Genomic DNA, 27,754 nt, shown 5'->3' on the forward strand with positions numbered 1-27,754 from the left:
AAAAGCTCTTTATTTTTCTCATACTCTCTGTCTGAAACCAGAGCCCAGTCTGCTCTGATTGGTTAGCTGATCGGCTCTGTTGTGATTGGTCAACCTGCTTAGAGATGTCCCGTCCCTGAGCCTATCACATTTTAGCCTATGCAGAAAATTTACATGCACAAAAACCTATATAGCACACTACAGGGGAAGAACAAAACCCCCAAAAAGCAGAATAGGACCCCCTTTAAGAATGCACACACAGATATTATCACATATAGATAAACACTTATTTCAATTCACAGTAAGCTAGGGTTCCTCTGAGTCACTCATTTACAGAGGCAACAACTCAATCTACAGCCTCTACTGACGTCCCAGAGGACTGTGTGTGTGTGTGTGTGTGTGTGTGTGTGTGTGTGTGTGTGTGTGTGTGTGAGAGAGAGAGAGAAAGAAGGGCGTTGGCAGAGATTATATAGCCCTCCATGTAGCTGTAAAACATGATTTATAGCTCTCAGAAAATCCAGAAGCAACAGAAAGTTCCCTGGGTAGCAGAGAGTGGACGGTGTGAGAGAATTGATCTGAATTAGAGGGGGGAGAAAACCAAAGGAGTGATAGCTGGTTTCTTTTCATATACTGAGGAAGAGATTAGGGCTTAAGCTCCGGTTGGTCACACGAAAAAAAGAAAAATCTCAGTGGACCAAGAAGGGGATTAAGCAGGAGAAAGAAGGAAGTCAAACAAGGCCACTGTGTGAAGCCCTTTTATCGCTAACACTTGTATTCTCCTGTGTGGAAATATGGCAATCCAATTAGCCCCTTCATCTCAGACGAGCCTTCGTTGTTCACGAAGCTGACAGGAAATAGAGACGGGGCCAAAAGAGAGAGCCTTGACATTTCTGGTGTCATCTGCAGGTGACAATTTAAATGCATGTTGGAGATAAATCACTGTTACAGATCCAATCCCGCCACTCCTTGTGTGCAGTCGAGGAAAGACGCTCGGAGGCAGCGAGGGAAAATCAATTTGTAAGTGTCAGAAATTGTGAGTATTGCAGGTAAGAGAAAGGGAGTAATGCAGCAGAACGTGAGGTGATACAGCTTCAGTTCCTTCACCGAAGACATTCATTGTTGGATTAGCGGGGATCTTTTAAAAGGGTAGATGATCAAGAGGAAGGAAAGCCTTAAAGCTGGACGGAAACTTTGCTTATTTAATCACAAGAAGATCCATTTGGAATAGCCAAGAAAGGGTTTTGCGGCTTTATTGAACAATCAACGGTTCAGAATCCACGGAAAATTCTTAAAAACTCTGGAATTAAATGTAATGATATATTTTTAAAAGCAATGCTGACACTTCTAAAAGTCTCACTTTCTTAAAGGGGACCTATCATGCAAAATGCACTTTTTGATGTCTTGTATACATAAAGATGTTTCCCCGGTGTGTCGGGGAACTCACGCGGCGTCAGAAAATAAAACCCTCTCTCTTTTCCTCCGTACCCAAATCTCTAAAAACGGGGGAACAACGGAGCTGATCCAGATTTGCGTCCGATATGACGTAATATCTGAAATGTGGACCCACGGCCCGATCAGAAACGTTGCTATCAGAAACAATGCCCGACTGTTTTGGACGTAATATGGTCGGTGTTTACATTAGCATGGCTAACACTCAGAGCTAACCTGTACTGGAGAGCATGTGTGTGAAGAAGCAGGAAGTAAAAAGGAACTCACCTTGTGGTATAACCGGCAAGAGAGAAAGCCTTTGAGCTCCATACTGTTTCAGAGAGAATCCTTGATAATCCATGATATGGCGTTTCATCACGGCAGCATTTAGTTTAGACAGTAGCTGCCGGGTCCCGCATGAGCTCAGACCCCTCCCTTTTATTTTATGTAAAGCTTTATACCCAGAATCAGCACTTTAGAAACAGGAAGTGAAATAGAGGGATATGAGGCATGGCTAGAATGGGTGATCTGTTGATCTTTGAGCAAATAACTTGATAGAAATGTCTTTTTATATATGTTTATATATCTGAGACCTATGCTATTGCCTAAAGATAGCATGATAGGTGACCTTTAAATATCTTTGCAGACAACAACCTCACAGATATGGATAAAAGTATGCCTAGTTTTCGGGCACATTGTAACTTCTTCTAAGGCACATAGATGAGAAAAATGGTCTTCAAATCTCGACCAAAAGCACATCTTTGCTGTGAGTGGCATGATTTAGATTGAGCGTCATCAGGGAGTGCGTCTTGGCTAAAATAAGCCAGACTTTTGGATACAATCCGTGGTTTCCAGAATAGAAATCACTAAATTACTTACTTCCCACATCACTACATAAAGGGGACAGTACCTCTACATTGTCACTGCATATTTTCATTCGAGGTATATCAAGAGGTTATCTTAGTTAACCACTTTTAACACTTCCTAAAGTCTCACTTTCCTAGACATCTTTGCAAAAAACGACATCGCAGATATGGTATGCCTAGTTTTTGGGCACAGCATCAACTTCTTGTAAGGTGCATAGACGAGGCAGATTGTCTTCAAATCTTGACCAACACTTGTTCAAAAAGAACATTTTCGCTGTGAGTAGCATGATTTAGATTGAGCGTCATCAGGTAGTGCGTAATGGATAAAGTAACCCAGACTTTTGGATACAATCCGTGGTTTCCAGAATAGAAATCACTAACTTCCCACATCACTACATAAAGGGGACAGTACCTCTACATTGTCACTGCACATGTTCATTCAAGGTTATCTTAGTTTACCATTTCCAAGTCCTCAACATCCAAGCTTTCTTCCACAATCGCCATGTGTCCTAAGGAGAGATACTAAATAGTCCTGATTCAGCACAGCGAGTTAAAACCACATCTTCATGCGTAAAATGTAATTTCCCAGAAAGTCTGTGCTTATCCACAAACACTCTGTCTCACCCCGGGCTCGAGCATAATCTGTTTATAGCACTTCTACCCCTTTTTTTAGCTGCTTCCACTGCTTTTTTTTTTACATTTGTGTGTAGATGCAGAGTGTGACCGCGCTGCAGCTTCTGTAATCAACACTTTTCCAGTGCAATGAGACCAATCTATGAAAGCGCCAATGTAGTATTGATGTTTCTTGGCGAGACTCCAGCGCGGCTCAGTGTGATCTGAGAGGGACTCGGACCAAAATAGTTTGGATGAGAAGCAAAGCCTTGACAACACATGTAACGCCGGACAAGCCAAGAAGGGATTCTGCGGCTTTAGTGAACAATCGCTGGTTCACAAAGTATTTAAAAACACAAGAAAATCCCAGGGAGTTGTACACAGTGTTTTTCTAGTACGTAAAGAGGGTTTAATGGGTGCAAATATGACAAACAGTACATCCTCTTATCGTACACCGTCACTCACTGTATTTGCTTTAACAAGGAGTTTAGTTAATGCTCACATCTGAAAACAAAGCCTGCTGTCACCGTCTTATAACTCTCAGCACTATCCTACATTTCCTCAACAGTGAACAAACAGTGTGTACATCGAGGGGAAGCATTTCAGGACCTCCGTCTTATCTGAGCCGTTTGTTTGAAGGAGAATCCAATCTTGTCTGAGCGAGCTGCACAGATACAATCCTGCAGCACAGACCCACCAAACAAAGCCTTTTTGGTGTCTGTGCTTGCAACAGTGTTCCATTTTCAAAAAGCTTCATACTCCAAATCAGCACTTTTGAAACAGGAAGTGAACTAGAAGGATATGAGGCATGGCTAGAATGGGTGGTCTGTTTGGTATTTGGAGCAAAACACTTCATAGACATGTTTTTTATATATTTGTATATATCTGAGACCTATGCTATTGCCTACAAACAGCATGATAGATGCACTTTAAAGGGGACCTATCATGCAAAATGCACCGTTGTATGTCTTTTATACATGAATATGTGTCCCCGGTGTTCCAGGGAACTCACGAAGTGTCAGAAAACACAACCCTCTCTATTTTCCTCCATACCCAAATCTCTTAAAAAGGGGCTGCAACGGATCTGATACAGACTGATCCAGATTTGAACACTTCTAAACGCTTGCTGGAAAAGGATGAACACCAGTCAATGGATTTCCCCCAAACTAACAACCCAAAAGTTGATCTCATTAATGATTGATAATTATAAAGCAATAATACATTGTTTATTGATATTAAGGCTTTTTTAAAACTATTTTTTACCCTGATAAATTAGTTAGAATATTTAGGATGGAGGAAGTTATCTAAAATCCCTACTTGATTTAGTAATGTATTCCTCTTGAGGAATACACTGCAGTTAATAGACTGCAAACGTTTGTCGATATGATAAAGTTAACTAATATTGTAAAGCTTTTAATAAAAGGTACTGTTTTTCTACCAAGTCATGGACGGAAGGTTTTCTTGCCCACTGTAGACATTTACCAGGCTATCAATGTATATCTCTTTGTCTGACTGTGGCAACCTGATTCATTATATAACGGATATAAACATGTTCCTCTTGTCTCCAGGAGTCTTTAAACAACAAAGAAGCCAAAGGAGGCCCTGCAAGATCTCAGACCCTGTCAGGAAGTTGTTGAACAAGACTACTTCATCCAAGTGAACACTAATAAAAATATCTGTTCGAAGGATGTCACTTTTTTTGAGAAGATGATGGCTTTTAAGATAATAATAATACTGCTAAATTGAACAACAGCTATTAAAGTTTAGTATTGATAATATTGAATGATAATCAAATTGTTCGGTTATTTGATTCCTGAAAAACATTATTGATTATTGCTCAATCCGATTTAGCCTAGCAGTTAGCACATTATTTGACAGAGTGGAAAGTGGAAACAAGCACATCCAGTAGTGTCAATAGGTCCACTGGAGCCCAGCAAGATGAGTCATGTGGTGAAAAAAAGAAAAGAAACAGTAATGACATGTGGAATTCTTGACTCATAGTACAGTAATAGTTTGCCATTTCTGTCAACTAAATATATCTACTTTAATTATTAAAGTCACAGTAACTCAATTCCTGTGTTTTTTATTTTACTAATATAAATAGTGGCACTATACAAATGGCAAATACAGCTTACTTTAAGTCCTCAAAACTCCAATTTACTCTACAGTTTGACAAGTATCACCGCTTGGGAGAAAGCCAATCAGATTTGGTAAAAAAAATATTAAAACTAAAACCGTTGGCTTAAATGTTAATTTACATGACTTTATCTGAAGGGATAAGCCACTCTCTACCAAATGGTTGGGGCAAAAAAAAATGAAAACACAAAAAGTGAAGTATTCAAAGTAGGATCATAAGAACAGGTTAATAGTGAGTTAGATTGATGAGTTATAGTTCACAGCAAAACAGAGAGATGGACTGCAAGGGATAGTATTTAGAGAATGAGCTCACATACATCAGAAGTCATTATTTCGCTTTTTTTATTCCACTTTCACGAGTAATCATAACATATTTGTATGACCTGAATACTTTGGAAAACACGTTTTTAGTTCAAGTTTATAATGACACTTATTTTACAAATGTCCTAAAAGATAAATAAATGTTTTAAATATACAGTAGGACAAATGAACCGCCGTATATGTTAGCACAGCCCCCTGATACCACAGTGGTTCATTCTGTGCAGTTAGCGTGACAGTATCCTCTCTTTTTAATTAGTATTGACAAGACCCCAGGGAGTGACCTGATTTCAATGCAAGCCAGCAAATCAGAGTTCTTGTTTACTGAGTATTTTCCGTGGTAGACTGAATGTTTTAACAATAAGGAATCTGAATGACGTTTGTGATTTTTAAACATGAGACATTATGGACGATTTTATATTCTTACCCTCTGAGGTCCTCAAAAACGGTCAGTAGTCAACACACTTTGTTTGTCAAAGGATTAGCATTGTGATGTATGAGTATTGATTCACAATAATCTATGGTGCCATTAAACACTGAAGTGTTTATGTCATGATTCTTATATCTATAAATCATGAATAGCAGTTGTTTTTCTCACAGAAACAGCTGTTGTGTTATTACACAACAGCTGAGGCATTTTCATTGTCTTGAAACATGCTACAAAACTCTGACCGCAACTCACTTGGCTAAAACTCAAGCAATAAAAAGCATCCAGGACACGGAAAAGGAAACTGTGGCTCCTGTAAAGTCTAGCTAGAATTGTTTTCAGGTTTATCTCCCACCGCAAACTCCCAACATATGACCATTTGACTTGCTTTTATATTTGTTGACTCATCTACAGTGGTTGTTGGGTTTCTCTAGTCTAGATGTACAATAATCTAATATTGAGGCCATTTTAGTTGAGTGCACTGCTTCCTGGCAACAACAGTGTCCGGTGCTTTAAAGACAAGGACTTGAAATATGACTTTCAAAAGTATGAAGACTAAATAAACAGAGGAACTGCAGGTGTTACTTCTAATCCGCCTTGACTAACTGCCAACAAAGATTTGAGGCATGCCATCACTATCATCATTATGAAAATATGTCTTCATCTCAAGGGTGACGAGTGCAGCTTTTCGTCAGCCATGAAAGTACAGGTAAATGTTTAGAGAACAGAGGACACTTAAAGCTGAAGTAAACAGTAATATTCGATTATAATTTTGGTTCGTATAGAGGTACTTTTGATCAATGCATCATTCATAAACAATAATGAATATAGCGTCCACCACTTGGTATTTTTGTATATAAACTTAACACAAAAAGTAAGGACATTTGTGTTTGGTAGATTATTTATTTGTGGTAGCAATGCGTCTTGGCAATAAATCTTAATCAAAAAATGCTGGTTGAAGAATGGCATGCCACTAGGGGTGTAACGGTAAACGTACCCGTGCCGAAATTAATCAGTACAGGCCCTTCGGTTCGGTACACGTGTGTACCGAACGAATATAACGTTGAACGTAAAAAATGTAGAACGTGAACGTTCTGCAAGCAATGTGGACAAGTACATTGAAAATACAATGACAAACAAGTCATAATGTCAAACTGGCTGCCTAGGTACTAGTACAGTACAGTTCAAATACAGATTATTTCAGTTCATCGAAATGCTGCACCTTAATGTTTATTTTATTATATTTTGTATTTATTTGAGTGAATACATTATTCACAGTTTAATAATAATAAAAAATATATATATATATTTTATGTTTTGTGATATTTGTTCTGCTGTACCGAAAACGTGCCGGCGCAATTCAAAATTGTGTGTGTGCATCATACGTGAAGAGATAGTATCTATAAGGGACGGCTCAATTTAAAATTCAAGTCACGACGGGGTGGACGACCTCTCAGGAGAGTGTGAGCAGGCTGGTGACAGCATGAGGAGGAGAGGCTGTGTGGCTGTGTTTGGTTCTTCCACACACTACTGAGGCTGCTTGTTAAATGAATCAATTGTTAATAAATCAATTGTTGACAATATGTCTTTATTTATCAGACTTCAATCATCCAATCCAGAATCCACCAAACAAGAGTCAGCAGCAAAAAAAACGGTTTGGCAATGGCAAAGGAGATTTGTCACATTTTTAATGGGCTCACCCCACATACTCAGCTCTGCTGCTCATCCCACAAATGCCTGTTCCACACAGATGTGGTACCATTGGAAAGGTAAGAGAACAGGCTTTCCAATGGTATAAGATCGCCGAAAAGCATTGCTACAACATATCAAATCACGTACCAAACACACATTTCCTTACTTTTTGTGTTAAGTTTATATCGGCATATAATAAGGCAAAAGGAGGAAAAACTTGAAAAAGAACAGAGACAGACATCCAAATGCCAATCCACCCTTTGGATGATGTCGTCCTCTGGATGTTTGTACAAAAAAATATGGCAATCCATTCAGACGTTGTTGAGATAATCCAGTTTGGACCAGAGTGGAAGACGAACACCCAACACATCATCCACAGTCCTCCACCCTCTTCCTTCCTGCAGACCACCTCATTTTAAATGAATGCACTTCATTAACTTTACAAGCACTCTCCAACCACAATCTTTCAAACAGCCACACATCTAGGAAATGAGCCCAGTGTCTCAGCTTCTCGCCTGGGTAAAGTTGCATTACACAAAGTATTTTAAATGGTGACATCAGACATCAGATGTTGCTAATGGATTTATTATTTGTTAGGTCAACTCCTGTCTGACCTTAGTGTCTGAGTGTCTGGAACAAAAAATGTGTTAGAAAGAAAATTAGAGGGAAAGTTATCGAGACCTAAATCTAGACTGATTTCTTTTAATCATCAAGGGAATAGAGTGGTGCAGTGACGAGTCCTAAAACCCGGAAGTGAGTTAGCATTTTACCACTACCGGTTCCCTCGTCTCAGAGTCAATGGGATTTCTCCATAGGATTTTGGAAAATAGCTCGACTGGTGATTTTTGAAGAGTTTACGTGTCTGAAAAACGATGGCTGTTAACAAGTGGCTGAATAGGACTACAGAAGTTGTCGAGGACGTTGTACGTCATTACGCCGAACACGTAAACACTCCCGCTGGGGCTGCACGATATATCGTGTCGTGGCGATAATCGCATGCTGTTTATCCGTTGTATATCATTGTAAGCTAAATACCTCTGGGTTTGTAGAGTCAAAAAAACAAACAATTTCAAATTGTCACATTGGGATCTGAGAACCTGAAAGACGCTTTCAATATGAAAATAAGAATTTGTTGCAAACCATCATTCACTTCAGATTCTGAGATTAGAGTGTATTACACAGAGAACAAATTAGCCTCATCTTTATCCAAAACATTTTATGTGAGAGGGAAAAGATTGTTAATAATTCAAAATGACTATTTAAAATGTATAGACAAATCAAATTCATGACTAAAAGCTGACCTTTAACCTCTTCAAAGAAAAAAGATGCACAATGCAAGTCTACAGTAAATAACTACACATATAGCTTGATACTTCTGTACAGAATCGGGATCAGAATTCCTGTAACCCCACATGGGGACAAAGCCCAGTATGTTTCAATAAAACCAAACAACACATTCATTACTCTGGTTGTTTAGTCTGAAGAACACGCTGCCATTAGTGCTTGATGCAGAAGTAGTATGGTGTTCAGACTTCTTCAACCACTGTCTTTCTCAGAGTCTACTTTCAAGTTTAATTTCTATCGTGGGTTATTTAAAAGACATCAGATTGAGTGAGTCTGCATCAGATCCAAAAAAACCTTTCTGTGTATTACTGGAGGCCAAACACTACTGTTTCCATTTCCAAAGTGTTAGCTGAGAGAGGAAAACAGAAGGACAAGTGGAATTCCTCAGTCAGAAGTTCGTTTAACCTCCATCTGCTTTCCTGTCAGCAGTCACCAGCAGAGAAACAGGTTCTCATGAGTACGAAGAGGAATTTCCACTTCTTGTTAGCAGCCCAGCTCCGAAAGAGGCCAGAACCCTGTATTTTCTAAAAATATATGTATCAATGCAGGTGTGAGCTATACAAATAAGCCACATACATAAATGAACTAGGTGTTCCAAACACTATAGTATTAGCCTAAGTGATTCGTATATCTAAATAACACACAAGAACAACTGACTGAGTCCAACAACAGTTAAGTGTCCTCAAACAGAGAGGACAGCACTGGAACATCTCTGTGGAGATCCATTTATCAACAGATGGATGTGTGCAGCCGGAGTGTGTCATCTCTTCCACTCAGCACGGGTCCATATTTGAGTGTTGGAAAGAGGATGCAAATGTTTATTCCATGCCTGCTCTACTGTGAGAGCCTACAAACATTTCAATTCTCCAAATAAAACAACAAAATACTTTCTTGATTTTCCGTGGGTTGGAAAACAGAAACACGTCAGCGTTTAATTACAAGACAGTTTTGATATTAAAACCTTGAACAACTGGGGTTAAGGCACAACTGGAAAATAGAAACAATTCAATATTGTAACAATTCAATAGAGGACCTAGCCACAGCCTCCCAAATGACCATAAAGTGGAATAATTACCTCTGTGAAATAGCTGATTAAATATAACCTTATGAAAACAGAACTTACTCAAAATGACCAACGTCCAAAAGTGACACCTTCACAATACTTGTGTTGTCCATTCAACCAAAGACAAATAACAATGGTCTTTAAAAATTACTTTAAATACTTAGAGAATTACATTTTGAAAAGGCATCAAGTATTCACTCTGAAGAAATGTTGAGCACTTATCAATTATCATATATAATAATATAATTATAATTATCAATTATGAACAAGACAAATTATTTTTAAACTCCTTAAATATTTGTAAAGCAACTAAAGCTGTCAAATAAATGTAGTAAGGTAAAAAGTAGAACATTTCCTTGTGAATTTTTGTTTAATATATAAAGTAGCATGTAGAATGGAGCATGCTCAAGATAAGCACCTCAAATGAAATTCAAGTTTGTATCGCTAATGCTGAAAAAGGAACTAAAGCGGTCAGATAGAAGTATCCAAGCAAAAAATACAACAATTGTGCTATCTGAAAAGCAGTGGAGTAGATGTATAATTTAGCATAGCATGGGAATAGTCAAGTAAAGTAGATGTAATGTTATGAACTTAGCATAGGTAAAGTTAAATGACAGGCAGCATCATGCTAGCTAGCTAATAGACTATCATGTTATGCTGGCACACAAACCCGAATAAACAGCTCAAACGTGCTATTAAAATTCAATTAAAAATACTTATATTGGTGAAGTGAAGCAGTGGTCTCCGTCTTTGTGAAGACTACATCTTCCAAGCCAGGTCACGATAGCGGCAATGAAACATTTTCCGCTTTAAAGTGCGTTTTTGAGGCAAAAGCTAACTAACTTTATGTTATGCTAATAGCCGACCAACCAACTTGGATAAACAGACGCCGGCTTATAAAGGCGGTTATAATATATTTGTTAACTGTCCTTCGGGGATATTGAACTGTTGGCAACTAGTGAAGCTCTTGGGTAATATATTCAGGCCAGGGGACAGCAGTTTATTCTAACGTAAGTAAAACGTCCTGCAACAGGTGAGACTCGATGACTAAATGAACCGCGCCAATGAGAAGGGTGCGTTCGATTTGTTGTAGTTCTTGTCTGTACGTGGAGTGAGGAGTCATGTGTGTGCACAGGAATTAGACATTATTAAACATAATTATTATCTAACAAAATGTAGCTACAATAAACCTTATCGAGAAAGTAGTAGTAGTAGTAGTATTATGTAATGATGACTGTATTATTATGTTTGCACTAGGATCTACACACAGTGGACAATCATAAACACATTCAAAGGGAAACTATTCTTACATGTTACACCTGTTAAAATATAAATGAATATATAGTGCACATAGTTTTGGATTGCATGTAGCCTATAGTTGCAGAAACATAAAGAGAAACGGGGTTTTTTCAATGTCAAAAGAAAGAGGTCATAAGGAAAACATATTCTGAATCGATGTCACCATGTTATCATCAACCAAATCCTGTACACGTTAACCATCATTTTGTCAGTTTTCTTCCTCTTCAATTCTCTGCACTTTACATCTGTGACTCACCAAGTCACATCCAATAATAAGACGAGGAACCGAGTTTTATATTTTAGCCAATAGGTTCTGTTCATTTACTATACAATGTTTCCTTTGTACATGTAATACTTTGAAGGAAACAAATTCATCTCTCTTTTAAAAATAGCATTCGGACAGCAACACAATGCACTGCATTGTTTGAGACTATAATCTTCCCACTTAATCCTCTTTTAAAATAAGTTCGCTACCAGTAATGGAAGGTCTTTTTTTTGTTTTCTGGAAATACAAATTACTCTAAATTGACCATGTATTACAATTATCCCTGTTTTCCTTGTCTTCAGTGTTCTGTGTAACTAAATTCAGAGAAGGGCAATTAATTGAGGGATTATAGCGCCCTCTAGTGAGCTAAGGCTGAAATTAAAGCTTCTTTACTCAGAAGGTTGATTAAAAAGTTTTTTTCAAAAAAACAGCACATTTTAGAGAAAAAGCCCCTAATATTAATACACATTTATGAAAAAGAGATGTTTTTCCCTTCCAAATATCTTATTTACTTACATTTGGCTTTCTCACACATACTTTAGTAGGATTTTGAATACAGTACTGATTACTAAACAAAAAAGAGGATTACAAATTATTACCAAGCTGAAACCAGCTAACTTTATTTCTTACTGCATGTCCTTTGTAGCATAATACATCAATATTATCAACATCAGAATATATATATGGCTCTGAATTTTAAAGATACAGAAATCACTCAATGAAATACCCTGTTTAGACAAACAACCAATACAAAGTGCACAAATAAAGTTGGTTAAAGTCCACTGCATCACATTTACAGAACTGCTATTTTTCTTTTTAGAAAAAATAAACAAATGAAAGCTTACATTCAGAAAGCCTTGAGAGGGTTTGTATCATGGGACAGTACTCATTATCTCCTCTGGTGTATACAGAAGTAGTGACCCATGCATCATATTAAAATGGCACACATCCAACGCAGTACAAACTGGAACATAAATATATTTGGCACCATATTTTAGCATAGAACATAAAAAATAACTTGCAAATACAACATTGTTAGTATGCGGAGGTAATGTTGGATTTTGGCACATAACTAGAAAACTTCATGTTCATCCATGCTCAGTCTTTATTGAAAAGTGTTTTTCAAAGTTAGTAATAAAAACCCGCTAATAGCATGAAATATTCAACATTAAAATGGTCTTTCTGAACCCTCATGTAGCCAGCTTCATGAATAGCTCCTGGCTACAGATTCTCATGTTAGTGATATTATTATGCTAAATGATGAGGAAAGCACCATTTTTTGCACCTACAAATTCAAAATTAGTTGCAGTTCTTCAGCGCCATAGTGAGTAATGTAAACAAATAAGTTGAGTATGACCTCTGTAAACCCTTTAAACCGAGATGTCATCAAATCTATCAGACATAATCATATATTGCACTCTAGAAGGAATCATAGGTCCTTACTGCACAAAGAGCTCGTCCTGGCCTGTTCAAACCATCTTGACAAAGAAAAAGTTGGTATATAGATATAGAATTAATAAGGTATTCAGTAATACTATGTTTATTATAACATCTCGTGTATATTAACATTGTTATATAGATTATTTTAAGATTATGATATGAACAATACATATTTATAAATTGCTATGAATATAGGCGGCAGCTTCTGTTGAACAGACGCAGCGCCAGGTATAACATAATATCTATTCTATGATTATTTTCTTTCAAACAAGTACAAATAAACGCTTTCACACCTGGCTCACAGAGTAAACCAAGGTGAAACTCCATCGTGAAAATGAATTGAAGCCTCCCATGCACAGAGAGGTTTCAATACAGGTCGAGACTGGTTTTCAAACAGGCCAGCGTGAACCTTAAAAGCCTCAGCATGCATGCTAAGTAAGTAGAACAGCAATCTCTGGTGGACACGTAGCACAACTACATGTTAAAACGGATATAATGTAGATTTTTATGGTGCCTTATTGGAAATCAGTGAGAGCACATTTAAAATCGTAGTTATCTGGGGCTGCACTGAACATCAATCTGCATTAAATAATGTCAATAATGTCCTACAACAACATATTAACAGTCTCTGGCTTTCATTTCTTATTTCAGCCTCCACATACATTTACCTCGTGGATATTTGCACCAACATATATATTAGTTTCACATCAGTATTCTATCTTAAGAGCAAAAGAAACACATATGCACTGTATACTTGTATGGACAGAAAACAAGGAACGAACAATTCCTTCATTTCGTGGAATCTGTGTTGACCTCAGTCTGTGGTGGGGGCACAGTACTATGTGTTGAGATGTGAGCTAGTGAGCATATCCTGCAGGAAAACTCCAGCTATGTATGTTTGTCAGAGTTGTATGCCTCAGGCTTGACTGGCAAGCTGCCCTGACTCCTTGGTAACTCCACTGTATCTTCCACAGATGTACCAAACCACCAATCAGAACCACCAACCCCTAATAGGAACAAATACGCAACACTAACTTTACATGTAAATAGCCTGGTTCCAAAGACATGCAGGCAATGTCCACCATCACGGATGGCTAATTCACTAACAAGTTTAACAACAAACGAGGAACCTTTCATAAAGCTCAGTCCAAATTAGGAGCCATTATATACTTAAAACGCCAGCGGCATGCACTTTAGCGCAAAAAAAGGCAAAAAATGCCTGTAATCTTATTCATAACATAACTCCACGTTTGTCTATGCAAATTCACTCGACACTGGAATTGAGAAGCTCACAATATCCACAATCTGCAAGAAAAAGCAAAAACTGCACCAAGCCATGCTCTAACTCTATTATAAATCATCAGAATGATCACATCAACTGTCTATAATCTACAATCCTCAAAGGTTCAAACACCGCATGTTCTCTAACACCTCTTCAAACGTAGGAGATCAAAAAGTATGTTTTTAACTCCATCAAAAACTGCTCACTGACATCTCCGCTTCTTCTCAGCACTGCACTGACCAACCTGCACTGGCGCTCGCTCCTGTGTCCTTACTGTGTGTTACTGAAAACATATGTGCACAACTGAAGTGACATTTTATCCACTAAGGGACAGGTGTTGTGACGTAAAAAGAAAACAGGTTTTGCACCTGAAATGTACAGCAATGACAGTGGTTCTCTCATAGAGATCACAAGGATATGACAATGCCAGCGCCGTCTGTACGGAGCAAACTGCAGCCGCATGCAGTTGCAAGCATGTGTCTCCCTAAAGTTGCAGGGGACAGTAAGATGCCTGAACAGAGCCCTAAAGGGACCACGATTGAGCCAAAATAAAGCCTTAATGGTCAAAGAGCTGCCTGGTTGCCAAACTGTACCACCCTGCGGGCCGCCTAGAGGCCGGTGAGGTCCACGATGGCCTTGATGAAGATGGTGTCGTCGCGGATGTAGGAATTCTTGGCATCGAGCTTGGAGAGCGGGCAGAAGAGCGGACAGCCGCTGGCGATGTTCATCTCGCTCACCGGTCGCTGGAAGGAAGATGAAGTGACATCAGGGCGAAAGGCGTCAATGATGTGCTCCCTGTTGCTCTGGTCCAGCAGCATCAGAGTCACCTGCCAATAAGACACATGAGAGAGGCCTTCAAGCTACAAAGAGTTTCACCATTTATAACATTGTTGGATATAAATTAAGACTGTGTTTAGACCTAATATGGCTCTACCTTAAAAAATATCTTAAAAAAGTTGAACCCCATTCACTTTTGCTGCCACCTAATGCACAGCACTGCAATGGCCAATCAAATTAATTGAAGCACCATTTCTGGTAAATAACTTTATCACAGGAAAGGTGCTTTTCTATAGATTTCCTCAAAATCAACGAAATATAAAGTAAAATCCAGTTTGAGTGTATTATAAATCATTATGCAGTGGGTTTGAACACTTTTCATATTTTATTCAAGACGAACTTCCTGGACCATATTTAATGAATAACAGGTACTATAAACAACAGTTAAGCACCCAGTATATAGCAAATTACTGTTGAGATGATTGAAAGTAGAAATAGAATGGGTGGAACTGGATATGAGCGTTTAAAATGTAGTTCAAACAAGATGCCAAAAATGGGAAACAGGTCATTGTGAAGGTTGTTGCATTGCTAGGTCTGGTAGTTGTGATCAAAGAGCTCTGGTAGACTCATTTTATTATGCACCTTTAGTATTGATCCTTTGCCTGTAGGACTTTTACCTTCTGGTTGAAAGGCCATTTGAGCAGAGCGTCACTCAGTCCCCTCATCACCACAAAGAACAGGGACAAGTGGCTGCCACGCCCCGTCCCATCTCCATTCAGATAGATCCGCAGACACATCTTATATCCGTACTTACTGGTGTAAAAGGCTGAAAGGAAAAGGGAAGTAATCTTTACACATTTGTAAATAATGAAACTTCTGTAATAGAAGTCTAAACGGATTCAGATTGGGTTCAAAATGTTGTCTTTTCATCTGTAATATGGACAAAGTTACCTGGTGAAAACATTGCAGGGGCTCGACCAGCGATGGCATCTTGTCTCTTTTTGGCGAAATCAGAGATCCTCCAGACGAAGACGCCATCAAAGGTTGTGGCAGACATTTCCCTCAGCCGGCCCTCCATGTCAGCCACCGTGAGGTCCTTCAGCCCCACCGTCCTCTCCAGCTGTCGCACCTGGAACACACACACGCTGTGATCAAACATATACTGTGCTGTTATTTCAAGAATACGTTGGGTTACTCAGAAAGGCCATCATTCTGGGGGTCATTCTCTTTATGGAGAATACATTACAATATTGAGTTGTCAATATATTTAGAGGTTTTCAACACAATACAAATGTATGTTTATAAATGGAAAGAATAGCCCTATGTTGATGATCCTGATTCAGTGAGTAATGATATGTGCCATATGGGAATCCTGTGTTTTAGCCCATTTTCGTTTACATTTTAGGAATGGCACCTTCAAAGTTTAGCGCAAAATAGCTTTTAGCAGTTTACAATGTACAGACAACTATCACTTTATTTTCATACTGAATAAAGCTTCAAATCATGATGATTCTCAGGCATTTCTGAGGTTATAAGGGGGGTCTTTTTCTATGCTTTATGGACTTTTGTTTGCAATGGACATAAGAGATACTGTGTAAGTTTTATTGGATCAGTGTATCATGTCTGTGTGTTCAGAATTGAGTCATTACTCCCAGAAGACAAAGTGTAGTGTAGAATGTGGAGCAGGGCCAGTCCTACCTTGTTACTCAGAGCCTCGATCTTGTCCTGGTCCAGTTTGTGCTGACGGTTGCTGGCCTCCATGGTGGTGGCAAACCGCTCCACCTCTCTGTTCAGGACACACACCACATTTTCAAACGTGCCGGATTTAACCTCGAGCTCCGTACACCTGCGACCCAGCTCCACCACTTTGGTCTTCTCGCTGTGGAGCTGGAGCTCCAGCGCCGCACCCACCGAGCTGGGCAGGGGGGTGAAGGAGGTAGAGACGGAGAGAGTGGGAGCCAGGGTGGGAGGGGGAGGGAGAGGAGCTAAAGTGGGTGGACCAGGGGGGCCGGAGCTGGAGGATGAGGTGGAGGCAGTGGCGGCGGCTGCTCCCTGCACGGGAGGCTCAGAGGAGGTGGTGCTGATCTGGGAGACTCTGGCCTCCAGCTCCCTGAGGGATTGTTGGAGCTCCAGCAGCTTGTGTCCAGCTACTTCCAGTCCCTGGGGCTGCAGGCCCTCCATGCTCACCTTCATGCCCATAATGTAGTGCAGCAGCAGGTTGAGGTGCTCGTAGGCATAGGTGCGCTCATGGTCATGAATCTTTTCCTTTTCCACCTACAAAAAAAGGAGGCAACAGGAGGAAGATTAAACAAACATAGGCCTACAGTCTGATCAGCTGTACAAGGAACTGTGTTTTTTTTTTTTTAAAGCAAGATTTCCACAAACTGCAACTGACGATTACTTGTAACTTGATTACATCTCAGAAAACCAAATATGAAAGCCATCTTTGTGACGTAAATATTAATATTTTCTTTATCTCAGAAGGGATAACAATATCGGATGAGGGAGAAATTGGAATAGACTCTTCCAAAACAGATTCAGACAGCCAAATCCACTCTATTACCTGACCTCTTTCGCCCACATGACATTTTTCATACAAGTCCCAAAACTGAATATGTGTGTTTGAATATATACATTTATATTTATCATTGAGAAGACAGGCATGTTACTTACAGACATATCACATCCCACGACATGAAATCGACACGGTGTTCTGAATTTGCTGCAGAACTTAATATGGTCCACGTACTGAAAAAAAAAGAATAAAAGTCCATTCATTATTAGGAGCTAACTTAGCATAGCAGCTACCAGTAGCAGTGTGTGCATCTCATGTATTAATCTTACATCAGTGTTAACAAAGCTGACTGGCAATCTTTAAGAACCAAGAGAGTGAATTAACAACTTGTATAGCTGGTAAGTAGATATTAACAGAGTTAAAAGGACTAAGATAAAAAATATAATAAATAAATATATATATATATATATCGCAGGTGTACGGAGCTCGAGGTTAAATCCGGCACGTGTATATATATAGTACTTGCAGTACTTGCAGTACTTGCAGTTGAGTGTTCTCTCTGGGATAGTGGTGATCTAATGGATAGTGAAGTGGGCTGAAGATCGGAAGGTTGTGAGTTCATCCCGCCAGAAACACCACCACTAGTGTGCCCTTGAGTAAGGCACTTAGCCCTTAGTTACTCCAGGGAGAATGTCCATGTAATTGTTAGTCGCTTTGGATAAAAGCGTCAGCTAAATGAAATGTAATGTAATATATAATCCTCCATCTTTACAAAGACAGGAGCCTATCAAAGCACTTTTCTTTATTTTCATTCAAAAATACCAACCTTTAAATAGCAGACATTTTTTTCATTTTCTTAAAACCTTTATATCTTGACAGATTATTTGTATTTCCAGATGCCTTCAAGAGACTGCTGTTGCTGAGGATACTGGAAATACCTTCAAAGATGTCAAAAATAACCTACTGTACAAGTGTTTAGATAAACATAATATTAAGCTCTGTGACTAACACACAAGAGGCACAAACTGCTAATAAGTAGCTACATGGGGCTGTGACCTTTATCCTGCAACCACATGTTTCCATGTGCTCTGCATGTGTTACCAGTCTGACCTTCTCTCTGGGTATTTTCTTCTTGGCACAGCCTTCACAGATCATCGGGTACTTGGGGCAGATCTCATCATGTGCCTGGAACAAAACAACAAAGCTGACAATGTTTCCTTTAAATAACACAAAGAGCTGCTGTGATGTGCTGCACCGACTCAGACGAGCCCAGCATCTTAGCTAAGTCTAAGTAAATTATTTCATACCTTGATGTTTTTGAAGTGGAATGGCTCCTTGCAGTACTTGCAGTTGAGTGTTCTCTCCGGGCACTCTCGCTCATTATGGCGCTCCTGTTCATTGAAGCGGATTCGTTCTTTACAGGAGGGGCAGGGGAGGATCATGAACTCACACTTTCCCTCGTGGTTCAGCTGTAAAAAGTAAAGTCTTCACGCACAGCTCAAAAACACGTTTTGTTTGTTAAAAATCCTGAAAGTAGGTCAAACATCACCTTACCTCATAGTCCTTAATGCTGCCTTTCCAAGTGCAATTTTCATGGATACAAACAGCTGAAAGGTTTTCGACCTCCCTCCGAACTGCGTTGTCAGGAAAAGCCTGAACAACAATGGACATGCTGTCACACTGCGATGTTTCTCCACCGTCCCTGTTCCACTTAATGGATCATTCATGTTCGGGAAAAGTATATTCACAACTTCTTCAGCCCTATATGTTAACATGTGTTTCTAGGAGTGCATTAAGAAGACATTTGTCCTGCATATCTGCTCATTAATAAAGCATGACGCAGCTTTCTTCCAGCTCCTAGTCTGAAAAAACCCTCAGAGCTACAGAACTGTCATGTGTGGATGCAGGTCAGTGAGCTGTGTGAAGTATTATTTGAGTTCATTTTCCAGTTATAATGATTTTTATTGAACATTTGGGGGGTTTTGATCAACTCTGGGAAACCGTAACACGCATCACTATAATCTGACCTTACTTTTACGATACGATTATGAATCAATAATAGAGATAAGAAACCCTAATTCTGAGTTCACAGTATAGGTTATATTAAGAAATTCACTTTAACAAAAATCCTAACTCAAAAAGTAAAATGTTCTGATATGTTAATACTTACACATCCTTGTTTCAAAAGCGATGTAGGTTCTTCAAAAATATCCTCTTTAATACAGGCACTGCACTTCTGGGGTCCATTACTGCAATAAAAATACATTATACTCACTAAACTGCAAATCCAAAAATATTGAAAAATTAGATACCCAGTGATAAAAATTACATTATTTTTATGATTCATTTTTAAATAAAGAACATAATCAACAAATATATGAACGTGTATTATTAAAGATTAGACTGCTCAGCACTTTATTTTGAATGCAGAACTTTTACATGCTATAGAATATTCATACTCTGTCTACATTACATTCTGCAGATACCCAAACATTACAATAATAACATGTATATTTCTTTATTATTCTGAAATGAGCCATTCTGCATATATTTCATATGTGTTTTCTGATGCTAATTATCTGCGCTTTTATTCAAGTCAATTTGTAAATGCATGACTTATATTTCTGCAACTTCAGTGTGTTCTAATGCTAATATTTCAGTACTTTTATGTAGGTACATTTGTAAATGCAGGACTTTTACTTGCAGGCTTTTAGTTGTGCTTCTCTGCCCTCACCTGACAGTCCTGTTGAAGCAGTAGGAACAGAAGCGATGTCCACACTGGGCTTGAAAGGGCCGTCGCAGGATGTTGTGGCAGCAGTTGCACAGGTGCTTGTCCTCCAGCTTGTTGCCCAGGATCTTCTTGGGGAAGCCGGGTTTATTGCTCTCCATGGAGGAGGGGGGGGACGGCTCCTGTGTGGCCATGGTGTCTGTTCACACGTCACACCTGGAGGGGGGGGAGAAGAAGACTTGCAACAGTTATAGAGAAGAGCTGTGGTGTATCATTTCCTGTGTATCAGTCTTTGAAACAGGAGAGTGAAATCCTATCCTGCCTTAATACCCAACATGGTTCCTGATCACAGGCCAGCTGAGAGGCCCACACCCTTTGTTTACATTTCGAGTCTGCATTCATGGCTGCTTCTTGTGGTTGACTTGGCACAAAGTGACTGCTGCCTGTCTTTACACTCACACAATACACGCTCTGCTCATCCTACCCAGTAACGGTGCTGACAAATCGCACATCCATTGTCTCTGCTCTGCTTCCTTGTCGCTGTTGCTAAGCTATCAGCATCCTTTTAGTCAGAAGTGGTACCCAGCACGCCGCCACGCCCCTTTGAAATCTGAAGCTTGCAAGCCTGAAAGCGACCATTAAGCAACTGGAAATGGCTTATTTGCAAATCCTGTTGCAATCACCAGAGTTTGCACTTACCAGCGTTTTTTTTGTTTTAGTCTAAACTGTCATCGCGTGCAGAGGATGTGAAATCTCCTCTCCTGGTAGTGGGTCGTCGCTCGTGCACCGTGCCGATATTATTAGTGGTTTTGCAGCTAGTTTTCTTCAACGTTAGCCACATAATAAAGATGTGGTCCCCCGAAAGCGATGGCTGTTATTGTCCAATATCGCCATTGCACTTTCAGACTGGGTGTTACGTCATGCAGTGGGCTGCACGCGGGTTGATAGGCAGAAGGGAGGTGGAGGCGCGCGTGTCATTGGTTCAAAACTCACGAGGGGGTGGGTCTTCTTTGTTGTGAAATAAACACCCAGAAAGCAGATTTTGTAAATGCACATTACATAGGTTTGTTTTGAATGTTACTGCTTTTGTAATCCGTCTATACATATGTGATATTGTTATCTTTTGTTTGCAGCTTCTTGTATATATCTAAACAGAATACATGCCTACAGTGCATTTATTTAAGTATATTAACATCTAAAGGTTACAAAAAGGAAGATATTATAGATATATACAGTATGACAGGCAGTTGCGCTGTAAAATGACATTCTTATGCTCAGCTCTCCACATCTAAATATTAAGAAACTATACAAATAAACAAACAAACAAACAAACATATAAGATATATAAGCATATAAGAAAATGTAAAAATACAAGCGGACGTACATTAAAACAGTTTGGTTCCATAATTGAAGTGCATGATGTTCTGCATGATAAAACTAAAACTAAATAAGATGTACAAACAGGAGTATAGTGTGTAAATACAGTGGTAGAAGACGTATTAAGTACACATACTTTACTAAAATAGTACATGTATAAAGTACATTATTGGACATACCCTCAAAACCGCAACTTCTCTTCATTTATTTGGATATTCAAATTGTGTTTTCTTGATAATACTTACATTCACAATAGAAGACTTGTACTTGTTATGGAGCATCTTGAATGTACAATATCTCCCTGTAATACCAGTAAAGTGGTGTGTAAAAAGTACAAGTAACTCTTATTCGTACAGTACTTGAATAAATGTCGCCCTCTCAGGTGTTCTCAATCACTCTGGCTGATAAGCCTTTTAACCAGGTTTGAGTTGGGGCGAGGTTAATGCTGGAAACAAACAGGTATAAAACCAACAGACCAGAAATAGATGTCACATGTACATGTCACAGTGAGGAAACTGAATACTTGTTAGACCATTGCCAGTACTAGCATCAGTACTTGAGATCAGGTTACATCATAGTTCTATGAGAGTTTGCATTCATTTGTTTATGCTCTGCGTGTGTGCCACCGTATGGTCAGACATTTGAGACACTCGCTGCTCCAAAAAAATACAATTTCAGTTGTACAGAAGCTCTAAGAGACATTTATTTCATGACTTAATAGTTAATACACAACACAATAGTTTAAAGCAGAGTCTGTGATCTAAATGCAAACAAACCACCAGTTTATTAAAACACAAGCTCACTCTATTCTATTGCCCCTGAAATGAAAGAAAGGTCTATAAACACAACCACTCAACAGCAACCATGAAGAAAGTTTCTATGGAAATGTGCAGGACTGTTTTTCTATGAGCTGAGAATGTATCTATCATTTAACCTGAATAAACCTGCAATTTACATGGTTAAAAAGTACAGATTGGAACTAATTTACAATAAAAATGTATATCAAACTTTTAACTTGGCAAACTTCTATTCACATAAGCCCTTACAGACACATTTTAATCTTTTGCTACTACACACTATAAGAGGAAGTTGCCTGTAAATGTCATTAAAATATATTTTACTAACATCCCTATCTGAGTTATTTATATACATGACATACATACAATTAATCTGCAATTAAATTCTAACATAAAAAATCTAAATAGCAAGTTGACCTTTTAAGAAATGTTTAAAAGACATTGAAATATGACCTTTGGACCTTTAAAAATACCTTTCTATTGTGAAATGCAAAATAAAAGCTCTGATAAATACTGCATCAATGCCTAAGCTTTCTTTTCACTAACACACTGCTTCCATTTACCCTCCAGCACAAGATTTTCTAAAGAAATAGTAATAAAATAGTCCTGAGTGCAAAGTGGAAAGAAGCTATTATTGCACAATTTAAGTTAAAGTTCACACAGTTTTAAGAAAGCTTTGTGTATGATCCGTCTGTGCTTTGGCAACAAATCTATAACCAAATGTGATCACTGCTGATCTTCAGTGATAAACCAACCTTTTTTAACAGAGAAAGTAAAGCTTCTGTCTGGACAGACAAAAAGTCTTCTTTTAAGTCTCTTCAAGTAGCTTCCGCAGGCTCCTCTGAATCTAGGATATAAAAGATGAAGGACAACATGCTCAGATAGAAAATAATAAACCACAATGTATATATAACTTCAGATAGCTCCATAGAATCTTTAAAAAACAGCGTTGACATTTTGTTGACGAAATTAGGAGGAGAAGATCAATAACACTATTATATCTAGGCGGCTGTGGCTCAGTGGATAGAGTGCTGGACTTTGAATCAGGGGGTAGCAAGTTTGAGTCCCACTGCAGTCAGCATGTCGTTGTGTCCCTGAGACACTTCACCCCAAATTGCTCCTGTGGGGATTGTCCACAGTGTTGAGTATTTAAGTCCCTTTGGATAAAAGCATCTAACAAGTAACATGTAATGTAATGTAATATCTGTCCTTTAAATTTGAAGCTACAGCCAGCANTCCTGTGTGGTACCTGTGCCAAAGACCCCTCACCCCAAGGAATTCAACAGCTACCGGCCGGTGGCGCTGACATCACAGCTGATGAAGACCCTGGAGAGGCTGGTCCTTGGACACCTCCGGCCCCTTGTGAGACCATCAATGGACCCGCTGCAGTTCGCCTACCAGCCTGTCATCGGGGTGGATGACGCCGTCATCTACATGCTGCAGAGGTCCCTCTCCCACCTGGAGAAGCCTGCTGCTCTGTACAAGAAGGGAAAGAGCCTACTCTTTCTACTGAGGAGAATGAGGTCTTTCGGGGTGCATGGGGCACTCCTTCAGACCTTCTTTGACTCTGTTGTGGCATCAGCCATTTTCTATGGTGTGGCCTGCTGGGGAAGCAGCATCTCGGTTGCTGACGACTGGTAAGGAAGGCCAGCTCTGTCCTGGGGAGTCCTCTGGACACTGTGGAGGTGGTGGGAGAAAGGAGAATGGCAGCCAAGCTGTCCTCCCTGCTGGACAATATGTCCCACCCCCTCCAGGACACCCTGTCCTCACTGTGCAGCACCTTCAGCGACAGGCTGCTGCACCCCACCTGTCACACGGAGAGATACCGCAGGTCCTTCCTTCCTGCAGCGGTCAGACTTTACAACCAGCACTGCCCCTAGTAGACCCTCCTACACACACCACAACACAGACTATAACACCCTCTTGCACCTTTGTGCAATATGTGCTATATGTGCAATATATATATGCCATTAATAACTGTGTAATTTATACCTGGCCACTAAATCAATATATATATGCCGCTAATAACTGTCTAATTTATACCTGGCTGCTAAACCCTTGTTACTTTTACAAGGTATGTATCTTGTATTTTGTAAATTTTGTAACTTGCTGCTGTTAAATACCGTCAAACTATGTGCAATATGTGCTTTATGTGCAATATATACTTTATATACATATGCCATCTTTAATAACTGTAATATATACCGGGCTGCTAAATCCTAAGAACTGCTACAGGATTTGATTTGTAGATTTGATTTGTTTTTGATCTGTATTTTTGAAAATTATGTAACTTTTTTATCTTGTCTCTTTTTTTGTTATCTTTTTTTTTTAGCATATTGTTTATTATGTTATAACTTAGTACTTTTTTTAGCATAGTGTTTATTATATTATAACTTAGTACTTTTTTAACGCATTTAAGATATGCAACACTAAGCTGTCTGTGGCTCTTTCCTGCTGTAACGCCGCAAATTTCCCCTCTGTGGGACTAATAAAGGTATTCTGATTCTGATTTAAGAGCTGGTAGTTAGTAAATTGTTTGTTGCCATTGATAAGAGCCAGCTGGCTGTTTCCACTCTTTATGCTAAGCTATGCTAATCGTTTCCTGGCTTTAGCTTTGTTGCACAGAAAATAACTCATAAGAGCTCAGATTTTTTTGCACTACTTTAAATGTTGGTTGATATGACACTTGAAACAGTGGAAAATGGAAATCAATTCATAACATTTTGATAAATGATATGACAAATATTAAAACTAGAGAACTTTAGATTTCAGTGCCCATATGTTGCTGTGTTCACAAAAAGGGGACAAACCTTTTCCAGCTTGAATAAGTTAGAAGAAAGTTCTCCAAAAATCTCAGCATTCACTTCATCCTGGGGTCTGCGGCTCACAGCATTTCTGCAACAACATTTGCACTTATATCATAAACAAACTTAACTACCAAAATAAATAAAACAGTATGAGTAATTGTTTTACTGTTTGGTAACTCTAACACCAATACCACGTCAGTAACATGTGAATCTATCTCTTACTCATTACGGATGTGTTCCCCCATGGACACCAAGGAGCTCAAGCGATGCTCAAGAGCCACAATCTTGAAAGCCATGTAACAGGAGGACAGGACGAGGACACTAACTCTGTGAGGAGACACACACACACAGTGACAGATCAAGCATTAAACACACAGAACAATTACCAACATGCCCAAGTGATGAATATGTTTTAATAAATCAATTGTCTTGTCAGAGTCTCGTATGCCACATAATGAAAGGTTACTCACAAAAACAAATAGATGAGGAGGATGGTGTGTAACGACATGGGCTGTGAGGATTTGCCTTTGAGCTTAGTACCCTCTACAAGGAAAAACAGAAGGATACATATTGATATTATTACAATTATAAAACAATACCACTCTCCAATCTATAACATGAATATCATACAATAACTATTACAGGGTAAGCATAGTGTTCACATTTAATTATTATTTTCGAATATATCATAACACAATGCAGAGAAAACTATATATTTAAATAACTTGCATATAAACTGTTTAGAGCATATTAATAATAAACACATACATTTTTATACATTATTGGAATTGTTTTAATTCTTCTTATTGCCATGTCTGTATGGTAATATTATAATTATTTTTAACTTTATTGTTTAAATTATTTCCCATCTTAGGTTTTGCATTCTATGAATTCTATAATATTATCTTTTTTTCTCCCCCCCCCAATCTTATTTTAATTAATAATGTAATTCTCTACTGGTTTTTTATTCTATTATTTGTATAAGTTCCCTTTTTTTTTTAAAGCTTTCTATGCTGCATGTATAAGGTACCAGTAATATACAAATAAAATGTATTATAATTATTTTAAAAAGGGGGAAACAGCTAGCCAGGCTTTTTCCAAAGGTTGAACAAATCCCCTTAATGAACCTCTCATTACTTAAGACATGATATGTTGTTATGTAACTGTAACAACAGCCCCTAGTAGTTTACCAGGGGGATTATACATCTTTGAGAGTCAGGCTTTCTCCTGTTTCCAGTGTTAGTGCTAAACTAAGCTAACCAGTTGATGGTGGTGGCTGTATTTTATACTATGAAGCCATGAGAGTGGTATGGATCTTTGTCTTGTAACTCTCAGCAAAATGGCAAACCAGAGTATTTGCCAAACTATTCCTTTAAATAAATATTGATTGCTTTAATTGAATGTATTTTGGGAAACACTAACTAAATACGAAGATGTATTTTCAAACTACCATTGTTCAGGGCAGCTCCGTGTTTTTGGCTTGGAGTCTGGAGGTGAACGTCTGCGTGGACTGAAACCTCCCCGCTCTTCACGGCACTCAGAAATGTGTCCGGGAGGCTGGTGAAGTCTGCTCGAACAAACACAAAATAACTTGTGTCTGAGTAAATATTATTAATAGACACAACAACGTCTTTTCAGATCTACAACCGCTCTATGTTTGCTTGACAGATGAAAAAAGAAGCTAACAATAAAAGCTAAAGATGTTATTATCACTCAATGGGATCATCACCATGCCAACTGTCTTCGCTATAAGACAAAAAGCAAAGCCTCGACGGCTCAAATTTCTCTTGGCTTCCCTTCAGCTATTTGCAAACTAAAGGCTTTCTGGGCCACAGTGAAACCCAACACCCTAAGCCAATACAATAGTGTATCAACCAGATTAAAGTAAGTGTACAGTAGCTTGTAAAGGGCAGACGTAGACATAGAGGGAGGAGGATGGAGCACGCACCATTTATTTTGTCGTAATCTGGAGTTTGAGACCCGGAGCTGCTGCTCTCCATCATCTCGTGACGCCTTCGTTGCACAACCCCATCGAGGTCAGAGAAGTCTGCAGAAAAGTCTGCAGAAAAGTCCTGCAGTGCACATACATACATATAATACACAATGGGTATCACACACAGAGAGGGTGTTGTATAACATGAGAACAAGGCATTTCTGTAGATCTTTTATCCCAGTAGAAAATAAATACATCCTGTAAAAAATATCACATGAAATTGGAGAACCAGACTGACCAGAGGAAGAGAGGATGGGCATTTCACTCTGAAGCTGTTTTCACTTGAGGAAATAACAGGGCTGCTACACAGCTTTTCCACCTGCAACGACAGAATACATATACATTCATGTGTATTTTAAAGATATTTTAGCCACTTCTCAGCAGCAGCTGTCAATCACTCAATCCATTTAATGTGTCTCATGTAATCACATAAAGTACATTCCTTTTAAAAAATCCAGTTTATAAAGATATGTGAAAAGATCTGTAAATCAACTCTAAATTATTATCATCATCCATTTACACATCCAGCAGACACATTGCAAAATTGGTAAATATTTGTGTAACATCATAAATATAAGTCTAATATCAACTATATTTTAGCTCCCATTT

At 38.8% G+C, this 27,754-nt stretch overlaps 3 protein-coding genes across 5 annotated transcripts in view; 1 reads left to right on the forward strand and 2 right to left on the reverse strand.

Moving 5' to 3' along the window:
• Nucleotides 1-27,754, forward strand: part of LOC104966875 (secretory carrier-associated membrane protein 1) — a 397,416-nt gene that overhangs the window by 73,340 nt on the left and 296,322 nt on the right. The gene's annotated exons all lie outside the window — the stretch shown is intronic.
• LOC104966873 (TNF receptor-associated factor 2) lies at nt 12,028-21,060 on the reverse strand. Its single transcript, XM_010796189.1, has 11 exons — nt 20,871-21,060; nt 20,178-20,387; nt 19,614-19,692; nt 18,998-19,096; nt 18,751-18,912; nt 18,554-18,628; nt 17,602-17,676; nt 16,627-17,202; nt 15,880-16,057; nt 15,606-15,754; nt 12,028-14,978 (listed from the first exon to the last, which is right to left on the reverse strand). Exons 2-11 carry the CDS (start codon nt 20,363-20,365, stop codon nt 14,760-14,762), a joined length of 1,800 nt encoding a protein of 599 aa, XP_010794491.1. The 5' UTR covers nt 20,366-20,387; nt 20,871-21,060; the 3' UTR covers nt 12,028-14,759.
• Nucleotides 23,084-27,754, reverse strand: part of LOC104966871 (GRAM domain-containing protein 3-like) — an 8,326-nt gene continuing 3,655 nt past the window's right edge. The window contains exons 8-14 of one of the 2 annotated variants that reach the window (XM_010796188.1): nt 27,384-27,464; nt 27,101-27,224; nt 26,603-26,719; nt 25,623-25,695; nt 25,375-25,479; nt 25,156-25,240; nt 23,084-23,192 (exon numbers count right to left, since the gene is read on the reverse strand). In XM_010796188.1, coding sequence (XP_010794490.1) covers nt 23,154-23,192; nt 25,156-25,240; nt 25,375-25,479; nt 25,623-25,695; nt 26,603-26,719; nt 27,101-27,224; nt 27,384-27,464 — 624 coding nt within the window. In that variant the 3' untranslated portion in view covers nt 23,084-23,153. Of the gene's footprint in view, nt 23,193-25,155; nt 25,241-25,374; nt 25,480-25,622; nt 25,696-26,602; nt 26,720-27,100; nt 27,225-27,383; nt 27,474-27,754 lie in introns of both variants that reach the window. The other variant, XM_010796187.1, reaches the window with a different exon arrangement.

This window comes from Notothenia coriiceps, unplaced genomic scaffold (genome assembly GCF_000735185.1).
Source record: "Notothenia coriiceps isolate Sejong01 unplaced genomic scaffold, NC01 NC01_scaffold00037250, whole genome shotgun sequence".
NCBI lineage: Eukaryota > Metazoa > Chordata > Actinopteri > Perciformes > Nototheniidae > Notothenia > Notothenia coriiceps.